General features: G+C 39.8%; 3 protein-coding genes across 3 annotated transcripts; 2 read left to right on the top strand and 1 right to left on the bottom strand.

The window, feature by feature from the left end:
- The first annotated feature begins 467 nt into the window (after nt 1–467).
- On the top strand, nt 468–6,673 carry LOC149390958 (centromere protein O). Its single transcript, XM_089620778.1, has 13 exons — nt 468–639; nt 1,013–1,060; nt 1,499–1,547; nt 1,656–1,704; nt 2,953–3,023; nt 3,205–3,263; nt 3,471–3,557; nt 4,091–4,148; nt 4,705–4,841; nt 4,944–5,000; nt 5,253–5,350; nt 5,463–5,680; nt 6,253–6,673. Exons 1-13 carry the CDS (start codon nt 565–567, stop codon nt 6,321–6,323), a joined length of 1,077 nt encoding a protein of 358 aa, XP_089476904.1. The 5' UTR covers nt 468–564; the 3' UTR covers nt 6,324–6,673.
- An 8,967-nt stretch (nt 6,674–15,640) lies between these two features.
- LOC149390959 (peroxidase 16-like) lies at nt 15,641–19,020 on the top strand. Its single transcript, XM_089618741.1, has 4 exons — nt 15,641–15,868; nt 15,974–16,171; nt 17,095–17,260; nt 17,637–19,020. The coding sequence occupies exons 1-4, from the start codon at nt 15,653–15,655 to the stop codon at nt 18,041–18,043; spliced, it is 987 nt and encodes a 328-aa protein (XP_089474867.1). The 5' UTR covers nt 15,641–15,652; the 3' UTR covers nt 18,044–19,020.
- LOC149390960 (plasma membrane ATPase 4-like) lies at nt 18,966–26,222 on the bottom strand. Its single transcript, XM_089618740.1, has 16 exons — nt 26,019–26,222; nt 23,467–23,586; nt 23,145–23,381; nt 22,299–23,060; nt 22,082–22,204; nt 21,895–21,999; nt 21,662–21,806; nt 21,410–21,574; nt 21,062–21,300; nt 20,932–20,964; nt 20,755–20,836; nt 20,466–20,626; nt 20,198–20,371; nt 19,920–20,102; nt 19,618–19,799; nt 18,966–19,491 (listed from the first exon to the last, which is right to left on the bottom strand). Exons 1-16 carry the CDS (start codon nt 26,064–26,066, stop codon nt 19,395–19,397), a joined length of 2,856 nt encoding a protein of 951 aa, XP_089474866.1. The 5' UTR covers nt 26,067–26,222; the 3' UTR covers nt 18,966–19,394.
- Between the last annotated feature and the right edge of the window lie 216 nt (nt 26,223–26,438).

The raw sequence follows: 26,438 nt of genomic DNA on the forward strand, positions 1-26,438 counted from the left end.
AAAACTAACCTTCGGCGAGGATCGGAGCTACGTGCTTGGTCGGAGCTACGGTCTTCGTTGTGACCGGATCTACGAGCTTTGGTCGTGCTTCCTTGAGCGTGTCGGAGCTCAAATCCAAGGGTTTGAGTCAGCTCAACTTTGGCAAGGATTGTGTGAGCTCAAAAATCTAGGGTTTGGGCAGCTCAACTTTGGCAAGCTTTGAGCTTTTTTCTTCTGACGAGAGAGAAAGAGAAAGAGAGAGAGAGAGAGAGATAAATAAACAAGTTTAATTCAGAATGGATTAAATGATGATATTAAATGAGTTATGAGAGGTTAGGTGTGAGATTGAAAGAAAATTTAAAGTGGAGGGTACATTTGGTTTTTCACAAGTGAGCAACTTGTATTTTTGGCCAAAATTATACTTTGGTGGATTTTTGGAAAAAGTTATTGATATGGTGGTACTTTGAGCAATTTCTCTTCTTATAATTACCCTAAATACTTTTGATTCGCTCTCTCTCTCTCTCTCTCTCTCTCAGCTCCTTCTTCTTCTCTGCAAATTCACCACACAGCGAGAGAGAGAGAGAGATGGACAGCGATGTAGAGGAATCGCTGAAGAAGAGGCCACGAAAGAACTCCTTCCCAACTGAATTTTCTCGCAAAGTTAGTCTCTCTCTCTTTATTCATCAACTATTGTCATGTTTTCTTGATTCATTTAATGAGCTCAATTCTGCATTTCGCTTCGTCCATCGTTTCATTTCCTTTGACTCATCAACAAGCTTACAACTTTTCATTAAAAAAACGTGATATATTATCATCAGACGATTAATCATCTACTACAAGCATTTTGTTTTATTAAGATAAGAACTTTGGCATTAGCAGTTTATGTGTATACAATTGAGGAATACGGTTTCTGGTTTCTTCATTCTTGTACTCGGATCGAATAATAACGGGGCACATATAGATTTAAATTTGTTACTGTGTTGTTTGCAATTATATGGTTGATATATTCTTTTGATTTATTTATTTTTGGCAGCAAATTGAACAGTATAGTGGCCGTACATACGCCTCAATGGGAGAAGTGGTAATGAGTCATGAAATCTCATTCTCATAAATATAAATTATGCGCGTACTGTATTTGTGTGTCTTTCTCACTGGATTAGAATCATTGTGTTCATGGTCTTATGATATTTCTATCAACTTCTTTACAATCGACGTCAAGTTTTAATAGCTTGTTACGGCCTTCTTAGTGACCAGCTTATCTTTAACAAATATTCTGAAATTCTAAAAGAAAATTAGTTCTAAATGAATTAGTTACATAGATTACATGTTTTAGTTCTCAATATAGTAGAATTTACACAATCTGGCATGTGGTCGAGAAGAGGAAGTTCTTTATATCATCTCGGACCAGGAATGTCCAAATGCAATTAGAGCTTGAGAATGTTTTAGTTTGTGCTTAATCTGTATGGTTCTTTTTATTGGAGATATATTTTTTTTTTAAATGGTTGCGCTGGTTTGGCAGAATTTTATACAAGAAGAAGATATTCGCTTGGACACAATCCGTGCTAGATGTGAGTATATATACCGTTCAGGATAAATTTCTCGATTTCTGCACCCACAACATTCTTAGAGGGTAACATTAGAATTTTTTTTTTCCTTCTATTTTTTCCTTTTTACAGTTACTAATGTTCTCAAAAGACACGGAGAGCTAACTGAGCGTTTGTCCAGGTACAATGATTTTTCCCCACTAAAGTAAAAGCTATTACTTTATACCATCCAATATTCACTGTAAGGTCAGTCATGCATAGTAGTTACCTCATAGGAATAATTTTGTGAAGATTCTTTGTGAGCAACGGCTTTCCCTCTTTGTCATAGTCGGAAATATGTTTTGAGAGGAACCTCCGTAAGGATTATTTCTTAAAGGAAACATGGAAAATAATAATTCCACTAATATACATACGTGTTTATAAAGAAAAAGCTACATGAGCAGCATTGTAGAAAATCCCAAGAACTCCTTTCATGTAACGGTCGTTTCAGGATGTTACTCAAGATCTTTTGATATTTAAACCTTATGTAATTTCAAGACCACGGGTTTCTAAATATAGTTATTAAACACGTGAGACAAATAAGATTAAGTTTATTTTTTCTGCATTTTTTTCGGTTTTCATTTGACTATTATGTACCATTGCAGAATGTTCGAAATGGTTTTAAATGATATTGAGATGGTTTTATGTGGAGAATGCTTAAAATGGTTTTAATGGTGCCCCGTGGTTTGAGAATCTAACAAAATATTTTTTTAATTTTTTTTATGCAACCATGGGAATCCTGATTTTGCCCGACTTGGCCCACGAGGCACTGATAGGGCTTCCAAGAGACCCTCTCAGTGGGCCCAAGTTTTTGGTTGTAGGAAGAATTAAACTTCGGACCGTGTGTTACGATCCTAGTTGACTCTCACATTGTTAAGTATGGGATTGACATGTGGGTTTATAACCTCTTGGGCACCCTCTCCCTAATAGCTAGCTTTTGGGGATGAGTTCTACCCAAAGGGTTGTATCACCCTGTGCCTTACCAGGAGACCAACCCCTTGGGATTACACACGTATTAACTATTGGGGCTGAAAATATGATTTTAGCACCTGAGTAATATCTTGCATCTACATCCATGCATCAGAATATCCATTATTGGCATAAGTTCTGTGCATATATTTCTTAATAGATGTTCAAGCATTAATGTGTTTGATAGGGCTACTAGTCGAGAATGAATTTTCATATTAATATCCAATAAATTTTTCTAAGAAGCATAGAGCTCAATTTCTTTTCGTAGATGCCAATTATCCATACCACTTTTTCTGATACACTTTTGTTGATTTATTTGTCAAAGTTTTTAACTTTTATGTGCGAATCTTGCAGATTATATGTTTACACTAAGCGGTGGCTATTATAGCAATATTTATTTTGGGTTTATTGATTTGAACAGGGATTCAGACAAGATGATATTTCAGCGTCTACTTAAGGAGTTTGAAGCTGCACGAGCTGCTCAGTCTCGAGGTAGCTTTACAGATGAACTAAGAAAAATGTGGCACTTATACATGCAAATAAAGTTGTGTAACTAAGAGTAATAATTTGAAAGCATAGACAACTATTAAGCTTAATTTTACGTCTTCGAAAATTATTTATAAACTAATACTATTTGCTTTCCTGCGTTGATTCCATTTTATTTTCCTTTTAGAGATTCGGTTAGAAGAAGAACAATGGAACGACGGCCTACTCGCTACATTACGAGAGCAGGTAAGTAATTGAGTAGCAGAAATAAAATATATATTGGTTATAATTTATATCTCTTTGGTTATTTGATGGTTGATTTTATAAATGTGTGATTGCATTAGTGATATCTTTCTTTAGCGGTTTCAGTTTACAAGTTAATGATGAATGTGAAATCTCCTTGTATTTGGGTTTTTAGTTTGTAATTATATTTTTTATATAATTATATATCAGGTTCACATGGAGGCAGATAGAAAGGGAAGTTCTGGAGACACCAATACTGGCCCACAGGAAAAAATTACGTACAAAGCTGGAAGCAAGGTATGATTCTGGGAAGCCATTTTATATATACAATGTGGTTGGTCTCATGATAAAGCTATTGATTTTCTTATGTGAAAATTGAAAAGGAACTTGAATCACTCTATCTTTGGTTGGACAAAATTTGGTTTCTGGAAGAAAATTTGAGACTACCTTTAAGAAATTTGAGGTTCCGATTTCAATTTGAAAATATAAAAAATACTTTCAAGGTCCTTAATCACAGCGAAGGAATTCCTAGTAAAACTTGAAATAAAATCGTAGTGAAGAAGATGATGAATTCACAGTTATGCATGTAGCTATAGGGATATGCCTGATGCAGTTGCTGTAAAACTAAAATCTTGCCAGAGAAGTACAAATTGCAGTTTTGTAATTTCGTGTTTATGGTAAACTGTTCTTGAAAATGAGCCATTGCTTTGGTAATTGGTATAATGTACATGTGGCAGCTGCTTATTTTCTTTTGCTCAATTGCGTACTGTTTTTTTTTTATATTTTTTATTTTATGTTTCTTTGAATGGCCTAAGCTTATTCCTTCTCAGGTGATTTGCTGTTTGGAAGGTGCAAGAATTGGCATACAATACGAGACCACTTTTGCTGGTATAAATTGAACTTAGTTTCAGTTTCTTCCTTGTATTCATAAGAACTGGTCACACCACTGTCCATTTTCTTCTACTCTCTCTTTTTCCTTGTCATGACACCTCAAAGACGCAGATTCATAATATTAGTTCAGCGGGTGCCGAATTATGAAATTGTTAAACAATAAAATAGGCTTTCTGACTCCTGTGTATCTGCTATATATATATCATCAATGATGAGCCAAATTGAAATTGAATATAAAATCATGTTTCCTCGAGATAAAAAAAATGAACAGGGGAAAATTTGGAAAAAAAAAGAGAGTATAATATATATGTAGTGAATTGAAAATTAAAAAAAAGGTTGAGTGGTTGATTATACCTGTCAAGGTACTTCCCAATAGCTTCACGATTTTGATCGTTGGACTTCAATGAAATATCTCATTTACAATCATGTATTTGTAGTTATGACTTGGAAGTTCAAATCTATCTGATATTATTCAGTACAGTCTTTTGAAAGGATATAATGATAAGAGTAAGTATGAGCGAGATTCTAATAACCTCTCGGCATGTCGTTGTAGGGGAGCCTTGTGACTTGTACCATTGTGTGCTTGAGAGCAAGTCATTTCTCGAAAAGATGACTGTCAGCGAACACACGCTTCCATTTTTTCTGCCACTTAGAGAAGCAGAAAATGACCTCCTTTCATCAAATGCTATGGTAAGGCTGGTTTTCTCGGGGTGTATTTTTTTCCCGTCTCATTCCGTCGTTTCTCTCTTCGGAAACATTATTGATTGACAACCCTCGATGATCGGCTTTCAGAAATTCATAGATTACATTGGAGATCTTCTGCAGTCTTTTGTGGACAGACGGGAACAGGTACGCGAACGATACAACACGCCCTAACTTAGTCTCTTTTGTTTTCTTCTTCGCATTTTCTCAAATTCGATTGAATCGAGGTATTATGCCAAGCTTGGTACCTTGAGAAATGCTGATCAAAACATTCGGTATCCAAAATTCGGTGGTGGTGGTGGGAAAAAGAAAAGAGAAGAGAAGAAGATAGAGCTATTTCAACTTGAATTACTCGAACATATTCCTATCCATGCTTATCAAGTCTCTAAATACGCACAGGTTCGTCTTGTGAAAGAGTTATACGGAAACCAAATCGAGGAGTTGTATCATAGCCTGCCCTACCACATGATCGAATTCGTTCTCGATGAATTTGAATGGTTAGTGCTTTTTTTTTTCCCCAAGCAGATCAACAGCTCATAATTTCTTCAAGAGCTCGGTGTCTCAAATCATTATATCGATTTATTTTTTATTTTTGAATTTTGGTTGCAGTAAGGTGACGGTGACACTGCGATACGCGGATCTTCTAACGGTGCTTCCTTCGCGAATCAGAGTAGTGGCGTGGCCGGTGCATCCATCCAAGAAGAATAGTTCGAATTCATCGGCCACGAGTCGCAAGGAAAATGGAAGCATAGGCATTGCTGGCGAAACCAGTCCTATTCGCTTGACCTATGCCGAAGATGCTCTCCGAACCATGAGCTTACCAGAAGGTGCCTTTTTCCTTTCCTATCTCCTTGTGTTTGAAGGCTTTTCCCGCGATGATTAATCTAATATGCCACAGTGAAACTAAAAATTCAGTGCCACATCAGCAACCGAATTTCAGTTCAGATTTAATGGAGGTATTGTCGGTTAAAACCAAACCAAACCAAACCGGACCGATTTAATAAAAACAATTGATATGATGATGTATTGGCAAGTTAGGTTCTAATCTCACTAGATACTATTTGGGGCGTAAAAGTTGATTTCATGCTTCTAGTCATTATCTGGCTTCAAGTATTTACTATTATGGCTAGTAAACTGGATAAAACAGAAACTGTACTGATTTTAACAGGTGAATCAATTTCGGTTTTGTAATTCAGAACACTGAAAAAATCCAACCAAGACCAAAATTTCGCTAAAAATTGTACGGAATAGATTGACTGACATCACTAACCATTGTAGTCTGAGTTAGAGCTTGAGACCCCTTTTTTATGTTTAAAACTCGAACTGGCATCTTTTCTGTTTGTATTGGTTTTAATTTCGGGTTTTTTTTTTTCTTCATCTTCTTCTTCTGGATTTTCAGCGTATGCAGAGATCGTGTTGAATTTGCCTCGAGCTCTTCAGAAAATGAATCAGAAACCGATCCCATCTTAGGGCATCGTATCGGTTCCTCTGAATCTGAGTATGTACAAAAAATCCCCTCAAAGGTATAATAGCTTTGCTTAGTTCTAAAAGCTTTGCTAGAAAATGAGTACAGAATCTGTGGTCATGAAACGTGAGAAAAGAGGAGATGATTTGGAGAGAGGTTTGTTTGTTTTGTTCCCATCAATTTTGTATATTAGAAATGAATTTACCAAAAAAGTCAAAAGTGTCTTGTAATTCGTGTACCATATCATTTGATCTGTTCTGTGACTCTACTGTGGACAGACTAATAGGACCTCAATATAGTTGATAATTATTCACTTACAAATTTTCAATATAGTATTCGTTACTCTATGAAAGAACGCAAGTTTTGTCTATGATATAAAGGCTAGCCAAAGTGGCATCACTTTTATGTTACAAAATGTATTTGTGCTTCAATTTTGAGAGCGATTTATGTTTCTACGATCAAACCATAATGGAAATTAAATTTTTCAATATAGCTGGTTAAATTTTGATGATGGTATGGTGCGACTAAAAAAGGTAATACCACTCACTCGATTATTTTATGTTACAAAATGTATTTGTGCTTCAATTTTGAGAGCGATTTATGTTTCTACGATCAAACCATAATGGAAATTAAATTTTTCAATATTAAATTTTGATGATGGTATGGTGCGACTAAAAAAGGTAATACCACTCACTCGATTATTTTATGTTACAAAATGTATTTGTGCTTCAATTTTGAAAGCAATTTATGTTTCTACGATCAAACCATAATGTAAATTAAATTTTTCAATATAGCTGGTTAAATTTTGATGATGGTATGGTGCGACTAAAAAAGGTAATACCACTCACTCGATTATTTTCACGAGTAAAAAGTTTATATTGCATGATGGTGATGTGTATGCCAAAGCACTGTTATTCTATTTTATTTCTACTTTCCAATATAGGTTGTATTTTGAAGAGCAAGTAACAGGGCGGAATTCCAACAACAATAACAAAAAAAAAAAATGAAGTAAAAGTGTGGAAAATATGGAACAATTTTGGTCAAGTTAATTATTATGTAAATTGTAAAGATCTTTGGGAAGTAACTCTATAGGGACAAAAATTAAGTGGAATTTCAGGGGCATGCTTTTATTTAATTTTTTAAAGTTATCGTGAAAATAGTTTGCGTAGCCATTTTATTTAAAGAATAACTCGTGTGCCTTGTGAAGTGTAATTGTTTACCCCGATTTAATTAGTTTTGATATATAAGATTTTAAATATATATAGTTTCAGTATACCTAATTAGTAGTGATAACTGTATACTTATTACAAGCTTGATAAAATCGTATATTGATTGCTATACTGATTACAAGTTTTAAAAACTGTACACCGAGAGGTATTATCATCCTAAATATCTAAAAATAAACAGTTTTTGATGTTTTGAAATCACTGTTGATTTAGAAATAAATCCTCCCGTAATTCTCTTTAAAAAAGGACTAGGATTTTCAAGGTTCATATATTCTGAAAATGACATATTACATCATCTCACACAAGTTATGTTTTATACCTTTTACACTTTTGATGTAGTTTCCCTTTAACTTCAAAGGTATTATTTCATTTTTGCAAGAATGTCATAAGTAAATTCTATGTTTTAGTATTAGGTCCTAAGGATAAAATACATTTCCTCCGTAATTGTATAGCTTGTCTCAATTCACCCTTAAGAAACAAGATGGAATTGAGTGTGTTAACTAGATAACACATGGCACCACGCACCACAACAGCCAGAAATAATAGCTACATATATTAGAAAATGCTCTCCGTACAAAATGCTTTCCGTACACTCTTTGTTAGTTCACTTTGTTTAGCGGTCGAACTTAGTGTCGCTGGTTTTTCCGGTGGTCTGGAAGGAGATTGTTTTTCTTTTCAGGGGTATTATGTCGGGGGGTCAGGGATCTGGATTGGGGAGTGAGTCTTCAGCTATGCTCAAACCAGACCCGGACATCTCTCTGAAGATGGAAGCTCAGGAACCGGACTCAGAGGACCTGGTCTTACTGGCGAAGGTTTTGGGACGGAAATCGGTTAGTCGATCCACTCTGGTGGCGATTATGGAAAACGTGTGGCGTAGCGCTGGGAAATGGTCGGCGAAGGAAGTGGGGCATAATGTCTTCCTTTTCCGCTTCAATCTAAAGGAGGATCGAGACACTGTACTTTCGCGACGGCCGTGGACGATTAAAGGGGCACAGATGTTAGTGGAAGCCTGGCCAGAGGATCTCACGCTGGAGGAAGTCAAGTTTGACATGTGCCCTTTCTGGGTCAGATTGTCCGGTCTCCCGCCGGGGGCGATTAACACGAAGAGTATCAGAGGGTTTGCGGAGCTTGCTGGTGAGGTGCTGGTGTGTAAAGTGAACCCTCGAGACCGTTTTGAAGCTGTGGTCAGATTTAAAGTCAACGTTCCTATTCTTTCTCCACTGTTTGCCGGTTTTTTCTTGGAAAGAGTCGGCCGTTCACCCCTTTGGATCCAAGCTAAATATGAAAACCTGGGAATGTTCTGCTATACCTGTGGCTGCATTGGCCACGATCTGACGGAGTGCGAGAAGAAAGATATTACCGTTGTTTGCAAAGAGGGCTTTGAAGGAGTGCAAAAATACGGCCCTTGGTTGGATTCCAAATCCACAACCAGAGATTGCTTCGCCGGAGCTGAATTTCAGAAGAAGGGAGGTCCGGTAGGAGGAACTCCGGAGGTGCCTGGGCTGGTCTCGCGTGCGTTTCCCCAGGTGCTGACCCCTGACACTACTGCTGATGGTGACCCTTCAGGAACCTCGGCAACTGCTGCCCTTGTCCCCCTGGCAGCCCCGGAGGTTGAGAAAGTGTGCCTTTCCTTGGAAAGGAAAGAACTCCCCCGGCAGAAACTGAGGAAGGAGAAAGGTATGGAAGCTCATACCTCTTTTGACCTCGTCTTGGCCTCGCCTAGGGAAGCCTTTGCCTCGCTTGCCGTGCCTCCTGAAAAGGATTTAAAAGGGGAGGCGGGCCCACAAGCCTTGCCCAACCCAAACAATAACCTTTTGGAGAGTTTGGGCTCCGGCCCACCTCACCCGTCCAGCGGCCCAAGTGTCCAGGGTAACTCGAGTTTGAAAGAGGGATCTCTGACTGAGGGTTTTTCTAAAGCCCACGATGCTGAGACCCTGTTCCCCCAAGTGAGCCCAGATCCTCTAGACATCTCAAAACTCTCAGGAGTGATGAAAGAGGCGTTTAGCTTTGATGCCCAGGGCTGTACGGGTTCTCCTGGCCCAGGGGAGGGAGGAAAATCGGCGAAGAAGAGTCGCAAGCTCCCTCCGAGCCGTACTGCCAACCCTTCCACCCCAGGAAAGCGTCGGAGATGTGCGTTCCCCCCGGAGAAGGTTCCCGCCTCGCCTGGGAATACTGGCTTCTTTCCGGTCCCAACCCCTCCAATTATGATCTCTTCTTCTGTTCTTTCTTCTATCCAGGATATGAACGAAGACCCTTCCTCGATGTCATCGGCGACCCTTGCGGAGCAAGGGCGCCGGGAACAATGATCGACGTTATCTGGAACGTCCAAGGGATTGGCAACCCTTGGACGGTGGAGGCCCTACAGCTCCATATTGCAGACCACAGCCCGGACTTTATTTTTATCTCGGAGTCTAGAATCTCGAAGCGGGTGGCAGAGAGTATTCGAGTGAAAATTGGGTTCGAAGGGTGTTTTGCGGTGGAGCCTCTAGGGCGGAGTGGGGGTTTGGTCCTGCTATGGAAGAAGGGTACGGCAGTGAGTGTGGGGTCTTTTACAAAGTCTCATATCGAGGCTCGGATGAGGAACGAAGACGGGAAGGTCTGGAGGTTTGTCGGCTTTTATGGTGAACCGAGGACGGAAAGCAGAAAGCTCTCGTGGAAGTTGCTGAAGAGGGTTACCGACCTCGAGCTGGGACCTCTCTTGTGTGGAGGATATTTTAATGAGCTTTTGTTCCATCATGAGAAACGGGGTGGCTGTGTCCGGGGTAACTCGCAGGTTGATGCTTTCCGGAGGGCGCTGGACGAGTGTAACCTGGAGGACCTTGGGTATGAAGGCGACCCGTTTACTTGGAGGAGGAAATTCGGGAACGGATTTATTTGGGAAAGGCTTGATAGATGCGTGGGGAATGAAGAGTGGAGGCGGTTGTTCCCGGATGGGTACGTCCAACATTTAGAGCTGTTTGCCTCGGATCATCGGCCTCTGTTAGTTTCGTGCTACGGGATTAAGAACCAGAGGATGCGTAAGCGGCCTAGAGCAGCGCGAGGTTTTCGGTTCGAAGCCGCTTGGAGTGACGAGATGGGCTGTCGAGAGATTATTCAGAGAGTATGGTCCGCGAATGTCCCCTCGGCCCTACAGGCGTGTGCCGGGGAGTTGGCGGTCTGGGGTCGCGCTAAATTCCGAGAGATGAAGCAGAATATCGAGCGACAGAGGCGGATCCTTGAGGTTGTCAATGACTCGTCCGTTCAGTTCTGTGAAGATACGGCCCGAAGGGAGGAGAGGAAACTGAACATGCTGCTCGATAAGGAGGCTCTGTATTGGCGCCAACGCAGTCGTATAGCGTGGCTCAAGGACGGAGATCGGAATACGGGTTTTTTCCACCGCAAGGCTTCTCGGAGGAGGGAGAAAAATCGTATTCTGGGGCTGATGGACAAAAGGAACGTGTGGACGGAGATCCCTTCCAAGATTGAGGATATTATTTGCGGGTACTTTGTGGAAATGTTTTCCTCGACGGGGCCGTCGGTCGCGGAAGTAGAGTTGGTTACGGAGTGTATTTCCCCGGTCATCTCCGCGGAGATGAACGATATGCTCCTTCAAGACTTTTCAGGAGACGAGGTCAAGACGGCGATTTTTGGGATTGATCCTTTGAAGGCGCCTGGAAAGGACGGTTTCTCGGCTACGTTCTACCACCGTTTTTGGGATATTATCGGGAAGGACGTCACTCGTTTTTGCCTCGAGGTGCTGAATGAGGGACGCGATTTTGGGGTGTTGAACGAGACCACGATTGTGCTCATTCCGAAGTCCAGTTCCCCAAAGCGTATGCAAGATTTCAGGCCTATCAGTTTATGTAATGTCCTCTACAAAACAGTGGCCAAGTGCATTGCTAATCGGCTTCGAGGCACCATGGGTACGGCTATATCGGAGAATCAAAGTGCCTTCGTGGGGAAGCGACAAATTTTCGACAACGTCACAATCGGTTTTGAGGGGCTTCATACCATGAGAAGATGTAGATTCGGGAACGGGGACTGTGGGGCCCTAAAGCTCGACATGTCGAAGGCGTATGACCGGGTCGAGTGGAATTATCTAGAAGCGGTGATGCTCCGGCTCGGCTATGCGCCGAGATGGGTCTCTCTTGTGATGAGGTGTGTTAGATCCGTGAGATTCTCGGTGGCTATCAATGGGGAGGTCAAAGGAGACATCGCTCCCTCCCGGGGTCTTCGCCAAGGTGACCCTTTATCTCCGTTCCTCTTTCTTTTTTGCTCCGAGGGTCTCTCCGCTTTATTTCATCGGGCGGAGGAACGCGAAACTTTGGAGGGGATTAGCTTCGGGTACTCGGGGCTCCGGGTGTCACACCTTTTTTTCGCCGACGATAGCCTTATTTTTTTCAAGGCATCCGCTCATATGGCAGCGTCCGTAAAAAATTGTTTGGAGGTATACTCTTGTGCTTCGGGGCAGCTAGTTAACTATGATAAGTCGGATGTTTGGTTCGGCAAGAAGGTCTTGTGGAAGGACAGGGTGGAGGTGGCTTCCATTCTTCGAGTCAAGATCTCGGCGGGCCATGAGAAATATTTAGGTCTACCGATGACGATGGGGCGGTGTAAAACTGACCTGTTCCGGTTTCTGAAGGAACGGGTTTGGCGCAAGTTAAAAGGGTGGAAAAGCTCGTTTTTTTCCCTTGCCGGGAAAGAGGTGATCATTAAGGCCGTCATTCAAGCCATCCCGAGCTACGTTATGCACTGCTTCAAACTCCCCGCTAAGATCATCAAAGAGCTTCATGGCATGGCCTCGTATTTTTGGTGGGGAAGCTGTGAGGAAAAACGGAAAGTCCATTGGGGAAAATGGGATAAATTATGTGTCCGTAAGAGTTTGGGAGGCATGGGTTTCCGTAACCTCGAGTGGTTCAACCGCGCCCTTTTGGCGAAAAGTGTGTGGAGATTGTTGCGGGAACCGGGCTCTCTTGCAGCAAGGGTACTCCAAGCCAGCTACTACTCCAATTCCTCCATCCTCTCAGCGTCGGCGACGTCTCACGCTTCCAGCCTCTGGAAGGGTTTCCTTTGGGGCCGAGATGTTATTCTCCGGGGGTCACGGTGGAGGATAGGTGATGGTTTGTCTGTGGATGCTCGGAGGGACAGATGGATTCCTCGCCCGGGGGATTTTATGGTCCGGTTTGATTCGAGAATTCCTCCGGGTACTAAAGTGGCCGACCTCATGAACCAGGATGGTAGTTGGAATCTTTTACTCCTCAGGGAATGGTGCCCGGAGGAGGATGTGGCTGCGATTCTGAAGATTCCAGAAGGCTCGCGACGTGAACAGGATGTGTTACGCTGGCACTTCACCGAGAATGGGGAGTACTCGGTGAAGTCGGGGTACCATTTGCTCGCTGAGTCGACTGGACAGGCTAGTTCCTCGACACCGGAAGCTACGGAGAAGTGGTGGAGGACTCTATGGCGGACCAAGGTTCCACCGAAGATAAGGGTGTTCTTGTGGAGAGTGGCGAGGAATTGGCTCCCTACCTACGACACCCTCCGCAGACGGGGCATTCGTGTGGAGGCGCTCTGCCCAAGATGCCGGGCTGGACCGGAAGATATTTTCCACGCTCTGTGGAGGTGTAAGGCTATATCCCCCCTCTGGAAGGCCACAGGTTGGTGGAGGATGATTAAAGAAGCGTGTATGGGTGACGTGATCGGGTTCCTGGGGGAAGTGCAGCAGGCCCTGTCCATCGAGAATTTTGAAGTGTTTATCACCCTTACGTGGAGCGCTTGGAACGTCAGAAATGAGCTGATTCACTCAGGCAAAAGACGGGGCTTGATGGACCTTATCAACTGGTCCACGCATTTTCTCGACGAATACCGCCAAGCCTCCCTCTCGGGCCGGAGACCGAGTCCCAAATCTGTTTTAAAGGCTCGCTGGCCTCCTCCCCCTCCAGGTATGGTGGCGCTCTCTGTAGATGCGGCGGTGGCGAGCGCGGAAAAGAAGTGCGGAGTGGGTGGGCTCTTCCGGTCCCACAGCGGTCATGTTAGCGCTGCCTTCTCCTTCCCCTGTGCCAGGCCGTACAGCCCTCTGTTGGCAGAGCTTCAGGCTATCGCGAGCGGTCTTCGAGTTGCTAAAGAGCTCGGTTTTGACGATGTTCTAATCCAGTCGGATTGCGCGGTGGCAGTGACTATGCTTCAAGAAGATTGCAGCAGGGCCACAGAAGCCGATCTTTTGGTTCAGCTGGTGCGTAACCAAGCTGAAACTTTCTCTAAATGTAGTTTTATGTTTATTTCGAGATCGTGTAATGTGGCTGCCCATTGTTTGGCCAAGAAAGGCCTCAGTTTGATTTCTGATGTAATCTGGGAATCTAATTTCCCTGCAGACTGTATTTCCTTGTTTTTGGCTGATATGCCTCAATGAAGTCCCTGGGCTCTTTCCCAGTTTTATCAAAAAAAAAAAAAAAAAAAAAAAGAAACAAGATGGAATTTTTCATTATTTTGCTCAAAAGAATGAGGAGTATCCTCTAAGTAGAGTTTTGGAGGAGTGATGGTGAAAGTGTTTATGATATCAAGAGGAATGTTTAAATGTGAAGACAAGTGAGACCCGCAATCAATAAAGTGGTTGAAACTCATAGTGTCAGAGTTATCCTGTACATTAGAAGCTATTGGAATTTCCGCTTCCGTTAAGACACCTTCCAGTTGTTTATTGGAACTTATTAAATTTCCATTAGCTTATTGGTGCAATTCCGAGCTTAACGGAAGCGGAATTTCCATTAAGCTTGGAATTCCGTGCTTCCAAAAGCTTCCGATTGTATAGTTAAAAAAGATGAAAATAATATCAGCCCTTAGATGTTTAATCATCGACGGTTCAAAATTTTTTATTAAAAAAATTACAATACAAATTACTAACGAAAATTAGCGGAATGCACGTCTACCGATAGCATTTTTCACTTCCAAAACGTTATTCGAAGAGTTCTTTTCAGTACCGTTAGCCACGGAAGTAGTACTTCCGCTAGGCTAAATGAATGCATCGGAACCAGAATTTCTAATAGTTCCGGTTTCGATGCCCATGATGATGTAAGAGTTTAAGTAATAGAGAAAAAAGACAAAGAATAATTAAAGAGATCCACTTTACTTAGGTGTGGATCTCGAGTAAAGCAAGTGTCAAAAGGTTTTTGATTGTCGTGTCCTTATAATTAAAGATAAGAATATTTTGTTGGCTTAAAATTTTTAAATAAAAAGTAGAAAAATGTATCTAAAGATCAAATTAATGAAATAGTAACAAAACCCATATATATATATATATATATATATATACATATACATTTATATGTACATATACATTTATATGTACATAAATACACTTTCCCTTTCATCTATAAAAAGGAATTAAGACTATGCTAACGATATACTCTTCCAAAAGAATGAGATTAGTACAGTGGGACTCTTATAGATAAAGGGGCATGATACATTTTATGGTAAATAAGGCAAAGTGAGAATTATATAAAATATTAGGGTGTATGAAAAAAGAGATAAAAATAGTTTTTTTTTTTTAAAAAAAAAAAAAAAAAAAAACAGTGCTAAGAACATTGCAAGGAACGTGAATTCTTGAGAAGCAGCCACTAGAAGTTTTCTTTATCCAAAAATACAAAGAATATTCCTTGTAAATCACATGGAAACAAAAGCGGAGAGTTCATTATATATTATAATTGACAAACCATACTTCTTCTTGTCACTTTCCCTTCCATTTCCAACAAAAGCTTATACACCAAGTTTTGCCTAATTAAAAATTTCACCCCCATACTTAGTACTAATAAAGCAAGTAAGCCAGAGAGCCAATAGCAGACAAATCACTATAGAACCTCAAAAATAAACAACATTGTATTGCTAGAGTACGATCTAAACTAAAAGATCAACTTCTCAACACTTGCCACGTTTCATTTACTATCTGATCAACTCATTAATTTTTTTGGTCTTCTTACAAGACCCACTAAAATTTTCAAAGATTTTCAAAATACCCCACAAATTATATCACATCCTTTACAGCTCAGAACAACCCATTTCGCCATCATCTTTGCACAAAGTATTGCCCTATATATACTCACCCAAAGGATTAGCATTTTAACCCCTTGAAGAAGAAAATGACTTTCCAAACTCTCTTTTCCCTCCCATTGTTCCTAGCTTTTCTCTTCATCTCAATATCCACAAACTATGCCCTACTAAGCAAAAACTACTACAGAGACTCGTGCCCGAATGTCGAGGCTATTGTAAGGTCCGCGGTCGAAAAGAAGCACCAACAAACCATTGCCACCGCTCCCGCAACTCTTAGGCTCTTCTTCCACGACTGCTTTGTTCAGGTTTTTCATCATATAAATAAATTAATTAACATTCAAATATGTCACATTTTTTTTACTAAATAAGAGAGCCTAATTTTTTTTTTTTTTTTTTTTTTTGAGGTGCAGGGATGCGATGCTTCGGTCATGCTGTTTTCAAGGAACTTCACATCGGAGAAGGACAATTCGGACAATCTGTCTCTGGCCGGTGACGGGTTTGACACAGTTATAAAGGCAAAAGAGGCGGTTGAGAGCGTTCCTCGTTGCAGAAACAAAGTCTCTTGCGCCGATATCATGGCCATGGCTGCCAGGGATGTCGTTAGCTTGGTAAGTAAGATACATTTATTATTGTTGCAACAAGTCATGATCAACATTTGCTTATATGGTGTCATATGATCATTATTATTCTTTCTTTCCTCTATTGGGTCATCTTCTTTTTTCCATAATGCTCTTTTGACGTGGTGATATAGAGAAAAGAAAGTTCTCTACTAATAAGCTTGGATGGTCATTTAATGTTTTCCTAATTCTTAATTATGTATTCTTTTTAGTTCGATTGGCCTAACAATGTATTTGTTTTTAGTAGCGCCTAACAATGTAATTAAGATGGAAATGGCAGGAGTTTTTCCTCTCTGTCTTATTTAGAGGTTAGAACACATTGATTAACAGTCAATGTTTTTTTTATTTTTTTTTTCGTTGAGTGAAAATGAATCAAGATAATTTCATTCACGTTCATCTCTATGTGCATTGATAACACTCCTTTCATGGATTTTTCTTTACAACTTTTGAACTCAATAAGATGAATTATATTGGACTTTTTTTTTATTTATTTTAAACTTTTATAACCTGTGGATTGAATTTAAGCCTATTTGTGAATTATAATTGAACATATATAGGCTCAAATTACTGAAATACCATTGGTGAACATAATTGTCTAAATGGAATTTCCGGATTTTTTTTCTTCTTGATGGAGAGACCTAATTTTTTCAACAATTTTAGGTCACATAATGTTTTTCTTATTATAACCGATTCAAACGACTAAAAATACAATAAATCATCTTGCCATCACAACTTTCAAAGCATATGAAACGTTCTTATTCTTAAGCCACGAGTTGCCAAAAAAAAAAAACGTGAGTTCCTTCCTAGCTAGTCAACTTTGTGTAATTTAAGACGAATTAATAACATTTTTACTAGTAATTGTTCTTTGACTTTAGAGAGTAATAAACGGTTATGAAAAGGAAATAATTATATAGACAGGTGGACCATCATATGAAGTAGAATTGGGGAGAGTAGATGGTAGAATCTCTACACAAGCTAGTGTTCGTCACCATCTTCCTGATCCCAACTTTAGAATCAAACAACTCAAGTCCATGTTTGCCTCTCATGGTCTCTCTCTCACCGATCTCGTCGCACTCTCAGGTAAATTCATGAATCGATAAATCCATGTTTGAATTGTTCAATGTGCAATACTTATAGAGTTTCATGACATTTTTCTATATCATGTGTACTTGCTGAATTATTATGGTCTAAAAATATAGATAGAGATTGTTGTTAGCATCATCCGTACATATAAATAGAGATCGGTGCGTAAATTTCAAGTTTCGCAAATTAGCACAATTTTGAAAACCTTCCGTAAAAGCCTTATTAGGCTGTTTAATTTGTTAAAATATGTTAATATGCATTACTCTATAAAAAAAAATGTCTACTTATTAGATTACTAATAATATAAACTAAGGTACGAGGTAGGTTTGATCATAACATTATTTATAAAATATTCGGAATTTTTTTTCCGTAGGAGCGCATACAATCGGGTTCTCGCATTGCGAAAGATTTTCGAAGAGGGTTTACGGGTTCAAAAGCAAAACAAGGATTGACCCGACAATCAACCTCCAATATGCAAATTATCTCAAACAACAATGTCCTCAGAATGTGAACCCAAACGTCGTGATTGGGATGGACCCGATTACGCATCTAAAGTTTGACAACGAGTACTACAAGAATCTCCAACAAGGCAAGGGCATGTTCACCTCGGACCAAGTCTTGTTCCATGACAAGAAGTCAAGGCCCATCGTGAATCTCTTCGCTTCCAATGCCACGGCTTTCGAAGATGCTTTCGTGGCTGCCATGACCAGGCTTGGCCGGATCGGGGTCAAGACGGGAAGCCAAGGTGAAATCAGACGTCATTGCGCCTCCGTGAACTAGCTTTTTTTTTTTTTTTTTTTTTATCTTAGTTTTTAACAAGTCGAATTTACCTTGACTAATTCACGTCTACTTAAATGTATCCTCTTAGGAAATCTGTTTTAGCTAGCTCCTAACGTCTCCACTAAAATAAGAATTGGCAACATTATCAATATTAGTCTCTTTGAAGAAGGGGTTGAAAAAAAAAACTTGCAATACAATTATTAAAAGAAAAAATATTTTGTTTTCGATAAGATTTACTATCATAAAACATAACATAAAATAAATTGACATAAATTCAAAGTTTGTGAGAAATTTGGGATAGGAGACTTAAATAAAGGCCAAAGCGACCATTAATTGTTCAACGTTGACAATAAAAGCAAGGAAATGTATAAAAACAAAAAAATCAAAACAAATGAGAAAAGAGTTCTCTCTTATTCAAGTAAGTCCTGAAAATGCATTTTGGTATAACCACCAAAATTAGACATCGCGTCCTGTATTTATGTACGATCACAATGCGGAAAATGAAAATCATGAGTAGGCTCGGCAGGATCGGGGTCAAGACGGGAAGGCGTCACTGTGTCACTATGAACTAGCTTCTTTTTTTTGTTTTTTTTTTTTCACTAATTCCTCGGTCTTTTCGAGTGTATCATCTCAGGAAGGGGATCAAAGAAGACGTTACTATGCTGCCGTGAGCTAGCTTTTAATTTTTTTGACTAATTCTTCTAGAGTAAAGACATTGAATAAAATTATGCTTCCAATAAAATTTACTAGCGTAAGACAGACATAGAATAAGATACAGTGGGCCTTATATGAATGTAAAGTTTGTGAGGAATTGGTAATAATAGACAAACTTAAGAGACTTAAAAAAAAGGCAAAACAGCCATAACTGTTCAAGATTGACAATAAAGCAAGGAAATGTATAAAAAAAAAAATTAAAAACAAATGAGAAAAGAGATCTCTCTTATTCAGTAAGTCCTGAGAATGCATTTTGGTATGACCACCAAAATCAGGACATCGCGTCCTATAATTATGTACGATCACAATGCGAAAAATGCAAATCGCACTGAAAACCTCAGACAAAAACAAGGAAATGAAGAAGAGAATGTATTTTTTTTTATGTCATTCGACTTTGAAACAGAACAATAACCTTTTTTTTTCCTTCCTCTTGCCTTTTTAGGTGAAAACAAAAAACTAAAGACTATCTAAAAACGTCTAGCAAGAGGAAATTTTTGAACCCTACTCTAAAAGACAAAAGACTTGTTTAGAAATCAAAACAAACTTCATCATAATATCATCATCATCAGTATCACTTTTTCTTTCTCTTCTTCTTCTTCTTCTTCGAACATAGAAAATTTTGAAATCTCTCTCTTCTTCAAACTGTGTAGTGTTGCTGGATTGTGTCGATGTCGAGTCCTTTCAGCTTCACCACCGACTCTACGTGACCCTTGAGTGTGTGCAGCTCCCGGAGCCTGTTTCGATCATCAAAAACATGTGTTTAATACCAATAATTGACAACCGTGGCTCGTGAATTAGAGGCATGATTAGTAACTAGAACAAGAAGTCATTTAGCAATAAGGACTTAAATTGTTTCTTACCTTGCAACCTCAGCGCGTCTCTTGGCTTGCTCGGCGATCTCAGAGAGTTCCCGGTAGCTGCTCTTCTCGGGGAAGATGTTGCTCTGCTCCGGTGGTTGGAGACCGTGAAGGGTTCTCTGTGCCGCGGCCCACTGAGCTTCTCTCTCTTCTTTTCCATAGTCTTTCTTGGTTGTGAAGGCAGTCTGTACAAAAGAATAAGAAGAAGAAGTATACAAAAAGTTAAAACTAATGACTTGGACTACAAGTGGCTTTAAAACAAATGTTACCATCTTCCCAGAAAAGAAAAGAAACAAAAAAAGCACCTTGTTCTCCAAGAGAGTGTCCCAAGCTTTTCCACTGAGAACGTAACGGATAGCGAATTTAAGGATATCAAGAGGGACATATGTGACCAAACTGTAGAGCCAGATAACTCCGGCCCATCCCCAGCCACAACCCTTGATCCGCGAGAAGCTCCAGTCTGCGTACACTGCGATGAGAGTCGCCACCTGGAAAAGAAAAAAAAAAGAGAATTATTAATCGTTTTACCCAAAACGCAGATGATATAAATTATCGTGGATTATTTACAAAGACGGGTATTTACCAGTTGAGCAATTACGAAAGCTCCGAGCAAGAGGAACCCAGGGCGCTCAACGTAGGACCAGCTGCGAGACCTCGTGACGAAGATAAGAGCCTGACTGATGATACTGACTTGGAGGTATAAAGCTGCCATCATCTCCGGGTTGTTGGTTCCAATGGGTCTCACGCCGAACTTGTCCTATATATTGTTTATATACATACGTATAGATAGGATGAGGAACAGAAGTGTCCCATGAATCCAAGATATTATGCCGACAATCAATCAAACTTACCGTGAAGAAGTCGGTCTTGTGCATGAGCCAGAAGAATACGACGGTCATTAGGGCCATGTAACCTCCGAGCACAACACCGGTAGCGAAAATCTCATTCAGCTTCCAGCTGTCGGGCATTGGAGATGGCTTCACTCTGTCCTTGGATATAGTCATGATAGTTCCTGGAGGGCGTAATTCAGAAAGAAAAGAAAAATATGTTTAAAATTCGTGTTTATAAGAACGAGTCGTTGTTACGGTAGTAGGTTGAAAGACAGTGTAATCCAAAAAATTGTATAGTAAGTGATCTCACCGTCATTAAGAATGGCAATGATCAGAACCATGAACGGTGCAAAGTCGTACCTCCATATCAGGGCAATGAACATAAAGCCAAACTGTTGGGAATTCGAACATAATAAGAACACGATACGCAAGCACTAAACATAATAATTGGACAAAATGCAGATATTATTTAGGCGGTTGCACTTACCACTATCCTGATGGTAATCGACACAGCATAGATCTGCGAAAAACACACACACCACAGACAGAGAGACAAATATAAGAAAAATAACTCTAGTTAAAAAAGAGAAAGCAACGAATCTTAGACTGTGACCAACCGTGTAGTTCTTCATTCTTTGGAAAATGGCTCTGCTGGTTAGCACTGCACTAATGATAACGCTCAACCCGGGCTCGGTGAGGACAATGTCCGAAGCACCTCTTGCAGCATCAGTGGCGTCAGCGACGGCGATACCGATATCAGCTCTCTTCAAGGCCGGCGCGTCATTAACACCATCTCCGGTCATTCCACAGATGTGCTTCTTCTCCTGAAGCTTCTTCACGATTTCATACTTGTGCTCTATTGTATGATAAAATAAGATGAGGTGATTAAGCGAGGGCATAGGGAAAACGAAACTCGTTAATTATGTGTTAAAATGACCGGGATTGGGATAAAAGCAATAACGTACCTGGGAAGACTCCGGCGAATCCATCGGCCTTCTCAATCAGCTCGTCCACTGGGAGAGCTGCGATGGAGGCATCTTTGTTCGTTCCGAGCAACGAGGAAGATGGGTACATGTTTGTTCCCATTCCAAGCCTTCGACCGGTTTCCTTGGCAATGGCCAGCTGATCACCTGAGAAAGTGGAAGTTTGCGTTCAACGATTATGCGTTTCCACAAGATTAAAGTGGTTAATTGAAGCATCCATTTAATAAGACTTACCAGTAATCATCTTGACATTGACACCGAGGTTTAGAGCCCTTCGGATGGTTTCTGCACTGTCGTGCCTCGGAGGGTCGAACAAAGGCAACAAACCGACAAACTGCCATGGTCCTCCAGAGCTTTCTTTAGTTTTCTCGGGCACTTCCTGTGAAGATAAATAAACTTATAAGTAAAATATAAATATTTGCACAAATTTCACGACAAGAATGTAATCTTTTGCAACATTTTCCAACCTGTCTTGCAACAGCCAAAGAACGCAGTCCACGTTCAGCAAACTTATCAATGATGGAAAAGACCTTCCTCTTCATGTCTTCTTTGCAGTTGCATAGGTCAAGGATCTGTTTCCAATCATAATGCACTTCAATTACTGCTGTAACGAGAATCAGCGTACAAACCCAGATTAAGAAGAAAAAAAATTACCTGCTCCGGAGCTCCCTTGCTAGCCCGGTGCCAGTTTCCATCATTATCAATGTAGGTCAAAGCAGTCCTCTTGTCAACAGGGTTGAATGGAAGGAAATGAATCTCTCTCGCACCAGCTCTTGCCTGCACGAGACAACGTTACGACAGAATATCATTGATTAGGAAACCTTTACAACAATCAATAGAAGTATTTAAAAAAAATTATATTAAGCCATACCTCCTTTGGATCTGAAAGCATTCCAACAATGGCAGTATCAATAGCATCCTGGTTTTCAATCCTTGAAGCCCTAGCTGCAAGAACGATGACATATTCCTTTTCCACGCCCTTGCAAAAAACTTCAATCAGAGTTCTGTCAACCGTCAACTTGTTCAATGTCAGAGTTCCGGTTTTGTCACTGCACAAGACATCCATGCCAGCCATTTCCTCGATGGCTGTCATTCTCTTGGTAATAGCTCCTTGTTGAGAGAGCCTGTGGGAACCAATAGCCATCGTGACGGACAAGACAGTTGGCATGGCAATCGGAATTCCTCCGATCAAGAGAACAAGCAAATTGTCAATCCCGTCCCTGTACTCGCGGTGCTGAATCGGGTACATGACAATAAGCTCGATCACGATACCGACGGCGATCGAGCAAATACAGAAGTTACCGATGGCGGTGAGAACTTTCTGGAAGTGTCCAACTTGGTTGGTGCTATCCACCAGGTGGGCAGCTTTGCCAAAGAAGGTGTGAACACCCGTGGCAATAACGACTGCCTCGATTTCTCCTTGTTTGCACGTGGAGCCAGAAAACACCTCTTCCGAGGGATGCTTGGTCACGGGAAGGGATTCTCCGGTAAGAGCAGACTGGTCAATCTTTAAAGGATCACCCTCGAGAAGACGAGCATCGGCGGGAACGATGTCACCCAACTTGATGCTGATGATATCACCAGGGACCAAAATCGCGGCGTCTTGTTCGCTCCATCGACCATCTCTAAGAACCTATAAATTCATCCCAAACAAACATAACATCTAAGTACATATTTTTAAGAGCAATATCGGATTGTCTTTTTTTTTTTTTTTTACCTTGGTCTTGGGTGCAAGACCAGCCATGAGAGCCGCTGCGGCGTTACCGGCGTTGTTTTCTTCGATAAAACTGATTGTGGAGTTGATGACCAAAAGGACAATGATACCGACAAAGTCCTGCCAATCCGGAGGCCTTCCACCGCCGTTTGCCAAGGCGATGGCCATTATCGCAGCAGCTTCCATGACCCACGACAGAGGATTCCACATAAATCCCAAAAACTTGAGAACTTTGCTTTCCTGTTTTCAAAAACAAGAAACACATATTCATCAAATGCCGATTTCGAGAAGATAAAAAATGATGCTTGAGTCGCAAGGTACAAACCTTCTTCTCTTCCAATTTGTTGGGTCCGAAAACTTGGAGCCTGTTGGCTCCTTCGTCGGAGGACAGACCTTCTTTCGTGCATTTCAACTGTTCGAACACTTCCTCCATTGGAATCCGTTCCTGTTACCACAATAAAAGAGCAATCAAACCCCATTTCAAAGTTTCTCATGGCTGTTAGTGAAATTAAGAAATTCAGCCAAGGATTACCTATAGTCCATATTTAATTTCTTTCTATTATAAGACATCATAGATAATTTCGACCTCTTATTACTGGTCACACCAAGCTAATTTTAAAAATGAAGCCTAGATTGGGAGGACTGTCATTGTCACACTGGTGATACGGATATATCTCTCCTCATTCTAAATGTCAATATTGATCGGTCAAGGATTGAAATGCTTTTGGTTTTGTCACATAGACCATTGCAAAGATAAAATAATGCTACAATAATTAAATTTGCTAGGTACACAAACCTAGGATACCCACAACCACAAGACAACATAACAACTACCAATTCCAAACCAACTACTGTGTCACGGGCACAATAAAAGAATGGCTTGACTTTAGCTATTACAGTTACACATGTGAACTTCTTTCCTACTATTTTTTTTTTTTTTTTTTTGTGGGATAAACAAAGAGGGCATCAAAAAGTAGGTATCGGAGGATGTAAGTCATGCAGTGTAGATCCCATGTTTGTATACACATATATATAGTACAATTAACCGAAAAAGTGGAAGACTTCTAAACTTCTAGTGCAGTTGTGATTTGTTTCTCTGAGTCAAAATTTCCACCGTTCAAATTAAATGCAAACAAATTTATTAAACAGTAAATTAATTAGTCAAACTAGTAACTTCAGTTCCCTAGACTAGATCACGTATTATAAAAATAAATATTTATAAAAAAAATTCAAACACAACGGGTAGAAAAGATTTCCTAATAGTTTTTTTTTCGCTTCTCCTTCAATTCAGAAGCCTTGTTTCCTGTGATCTATTGTCTCCCTTTATAACACAAGTTACTTGTTTGTTCAAAATATTAATAAATAATAGAAACACAACGGTAGAAAAGATTTCCTAATAATTTACTGTTTTCTTAAATATGTGTTTGTATAATTATTTTCTATATTTAACAGGGTCACATACGTTTACGTTTAATAGTTTACTGTTTTCTTTTGTCTTGTTCTCCGAAAACTTTGACTTCATTATTTTGGGATCCGTGATGAGCGTACCATCCGTGGTGGTACTTTTTGTACCGAATTTTTTCCTTTTGCAATAATAAATAACTTCACCCGCAAAAAAAAAAAAGTCTAACTCAACATTTTTTTTTTCTTCGAGAGAATAGAAACACAAAACCCAAAGGGTAGGTCCCTTATTATTATTATTATTTTAAACTTTAAAGTCATTAGGCGTGAAAATTTGGGACAAACTGTGCCGTAGGCCCGTAAATTAGGATTTTATGACCAGAAAACAAAATCAAACTTGGGTTTCCAAAAAAGACAAAGCGAAAAACACGCGCGTATCATCACGGATCTAAATGGCGCGTAAAAAAAATAAAAAGGGAAGAATAGAAAGAAAAAAAAAAAAAAAAAAAAGCGTACGAAGATTTTTAAGACAATAATTAGCGAATAAAAAAGTAATTTTTCTTTCCCAGCCACGTTCGGCAAATAAGGGTTGCGTTGTCAAACCCGCGGATTCCATGTGATTGGGTACATATTTCACTCCAAAGAAATACGTAATTTAATATATATTTTTTCTTTTGTTCCATACAAATATTGACAAGAGGCTTGAAATTTAAGCTACAGAATCTAAGCCCTTGGCTTTCTACCAGTCGAACCGGTCGATGTGGTCCACGTGTCCTACAGACGCTTCAGGCTCACAAAAAGGTCTCCATTTGTCGCCGTCGTTTAAACCGACGACTTTAAAGTTTAAAACAGAGAAGAAATAAAGCAATTGATGAATATTTTCTCAGTTCATCGGCGATTTCGCGGAATCAAAATATCTAGGACTCAGACTGACGATTTGACGAGAATTTTTCGTTAAGCGAAACTCATTGTATACCTTTTTCTCTGCTGTTTCAAAATATACAGATTTATTTTTATCTAAAAAATATATTAATTTAGCGACCTGATAACGACTGAAGGGCGAAGAAAGAAGCTATTGAGTTAAAAATCTTCGAATTAACATAGCAACAAATGAAAAACGAAAAAAACAAATACAACAAAAAGTTTTAGTCTCGATGAAAATTTGTATAATATATTATAAGCTATATATGTATGCATGTATAACTAGCACTGAGCTCTAATATATTGATATAATATCCCAAATGAATTAGTTTTTTGCAAATCGATACCGCAGAGCAACTAAGGACTTAAAAAAGAAATCTACAGTAGCCAAAAAAAATGAGCACAAAGTTGAATACAGGAAAACCAAACCAGATTTGCATTCCTTAAAAGTGTTTTCAGTTAATTTTATCGGCGAGCAAATAGCAGAATATGTTAAAATTGATAACTGAAGAAATAAGCGAAACAAAAACAGAGACGGAGAGAGATTGTTTGTACCAGATCAACGGTCTCATTCTTGATCTCGTCCAGAGTAATTCCTCCCATGGCTGAAAGCTCCGGAGAACGAAGGTCTCACAGAGGAGAGAGAGAGAAGAGAGGGGAAAGAGAAATGAGAGAGAAACTTGGGCGATTTCTTACACAAAACCTAAAAACAGAGGTTTTATAGGGAGAGAGATCGCTTCGGGGTCATTATATATTAACTGACGGGAAAAAATAAAGGGAAAAATAAAATAAAATAAAAACGGAATAGAATCTCCACTGAAAGAAAATAGTTTAATTTTTTTTGAAAAGTCTCGATACGATTATGAAGATTAAAAAAAATTACAAAAGAAGGGAAATTAGTATCTCATCTCTCTCAAGGGGCAAAATTTATTATTTCGGATTTGTTTATTTTATTCGTAAGAATTACCGGGGCCG

This window comes from Urtica dioica, chromosome 7 (genome assembly GCF_054948205.1).
Source record: "Urtica dioica subsp. dioica isolate 48M chromosome 7, U.dioica_male_clone48M_v1_H2, whole genome shotgun sequence".
NCBI lineage: Eukaryota > Viridiplantae > Streptophyta > Magnoliopsida > Rosales > Urticaceae > Urtica > Urtica dioica.

Coding starts and splice junctions, on each gene's coding strand:
- LOC149390958 (XM_089620778.1), top strand. CDS start 565: ATGGACAGCGATGTAGAGGAATCGCTGAAGAAGAGGCCACGAAAGAAC. Junction 4,149..4,704: donor ATACGAGACCACTTTTGCTG/GTATAAATTGAA, acceptor ATGTCGTTGTAG/GGGAGCCTTGTGACTTGTAC. Junction 5,351..5,462: donor GTTCTCGATGAATTTGAATG/GTTAGTGCTTTT, acceptor TTTTGGTTGCAG/TAAGGTGACGGTGACACTGC.
- LOC149390959 (XM_089618741.1), top strand. CDS start 15,653: ATGACTTTCCAAACTCTCTTTTCCCTCCCATTGTTCCTAGCTTTTCTC. Junction 16,172..17,094: donor CCAGGGATGTCGTTAGCTTG/GTAAGTAAGATA, acceptor ATAATTATATAG/ACAGGTGGACCATCATATGA. Junction 17,261..17,636: donor CGATCTCGTCGCACTCTCAG/GTAAATTCATGA, acceptor TTTTTTCCGTAG/GAGCGCATACAATCGGGTTC.
- LOC149390960 (XM_089618740.1), bottom strand. CDS start 26,066: ATGGGAGGAATTACTCTGGACGAGATCAAGAATGAGACCGTTGATCTG. Junction 22,205..22,298: donor TGCTTTCAGATCCAAAGGAG/GTATGGCTTAAT, acceptor TGTCTCGTGCAG/GCAAGAGCTGGTGCGAGAGA. Junction 21,301..21,409: donor ATTCGCCGGAGTCTTCCCAG/GTACGTTATTGC, acceptor ATCATACAATAG/AGCACAAGTATGAAATCGTG.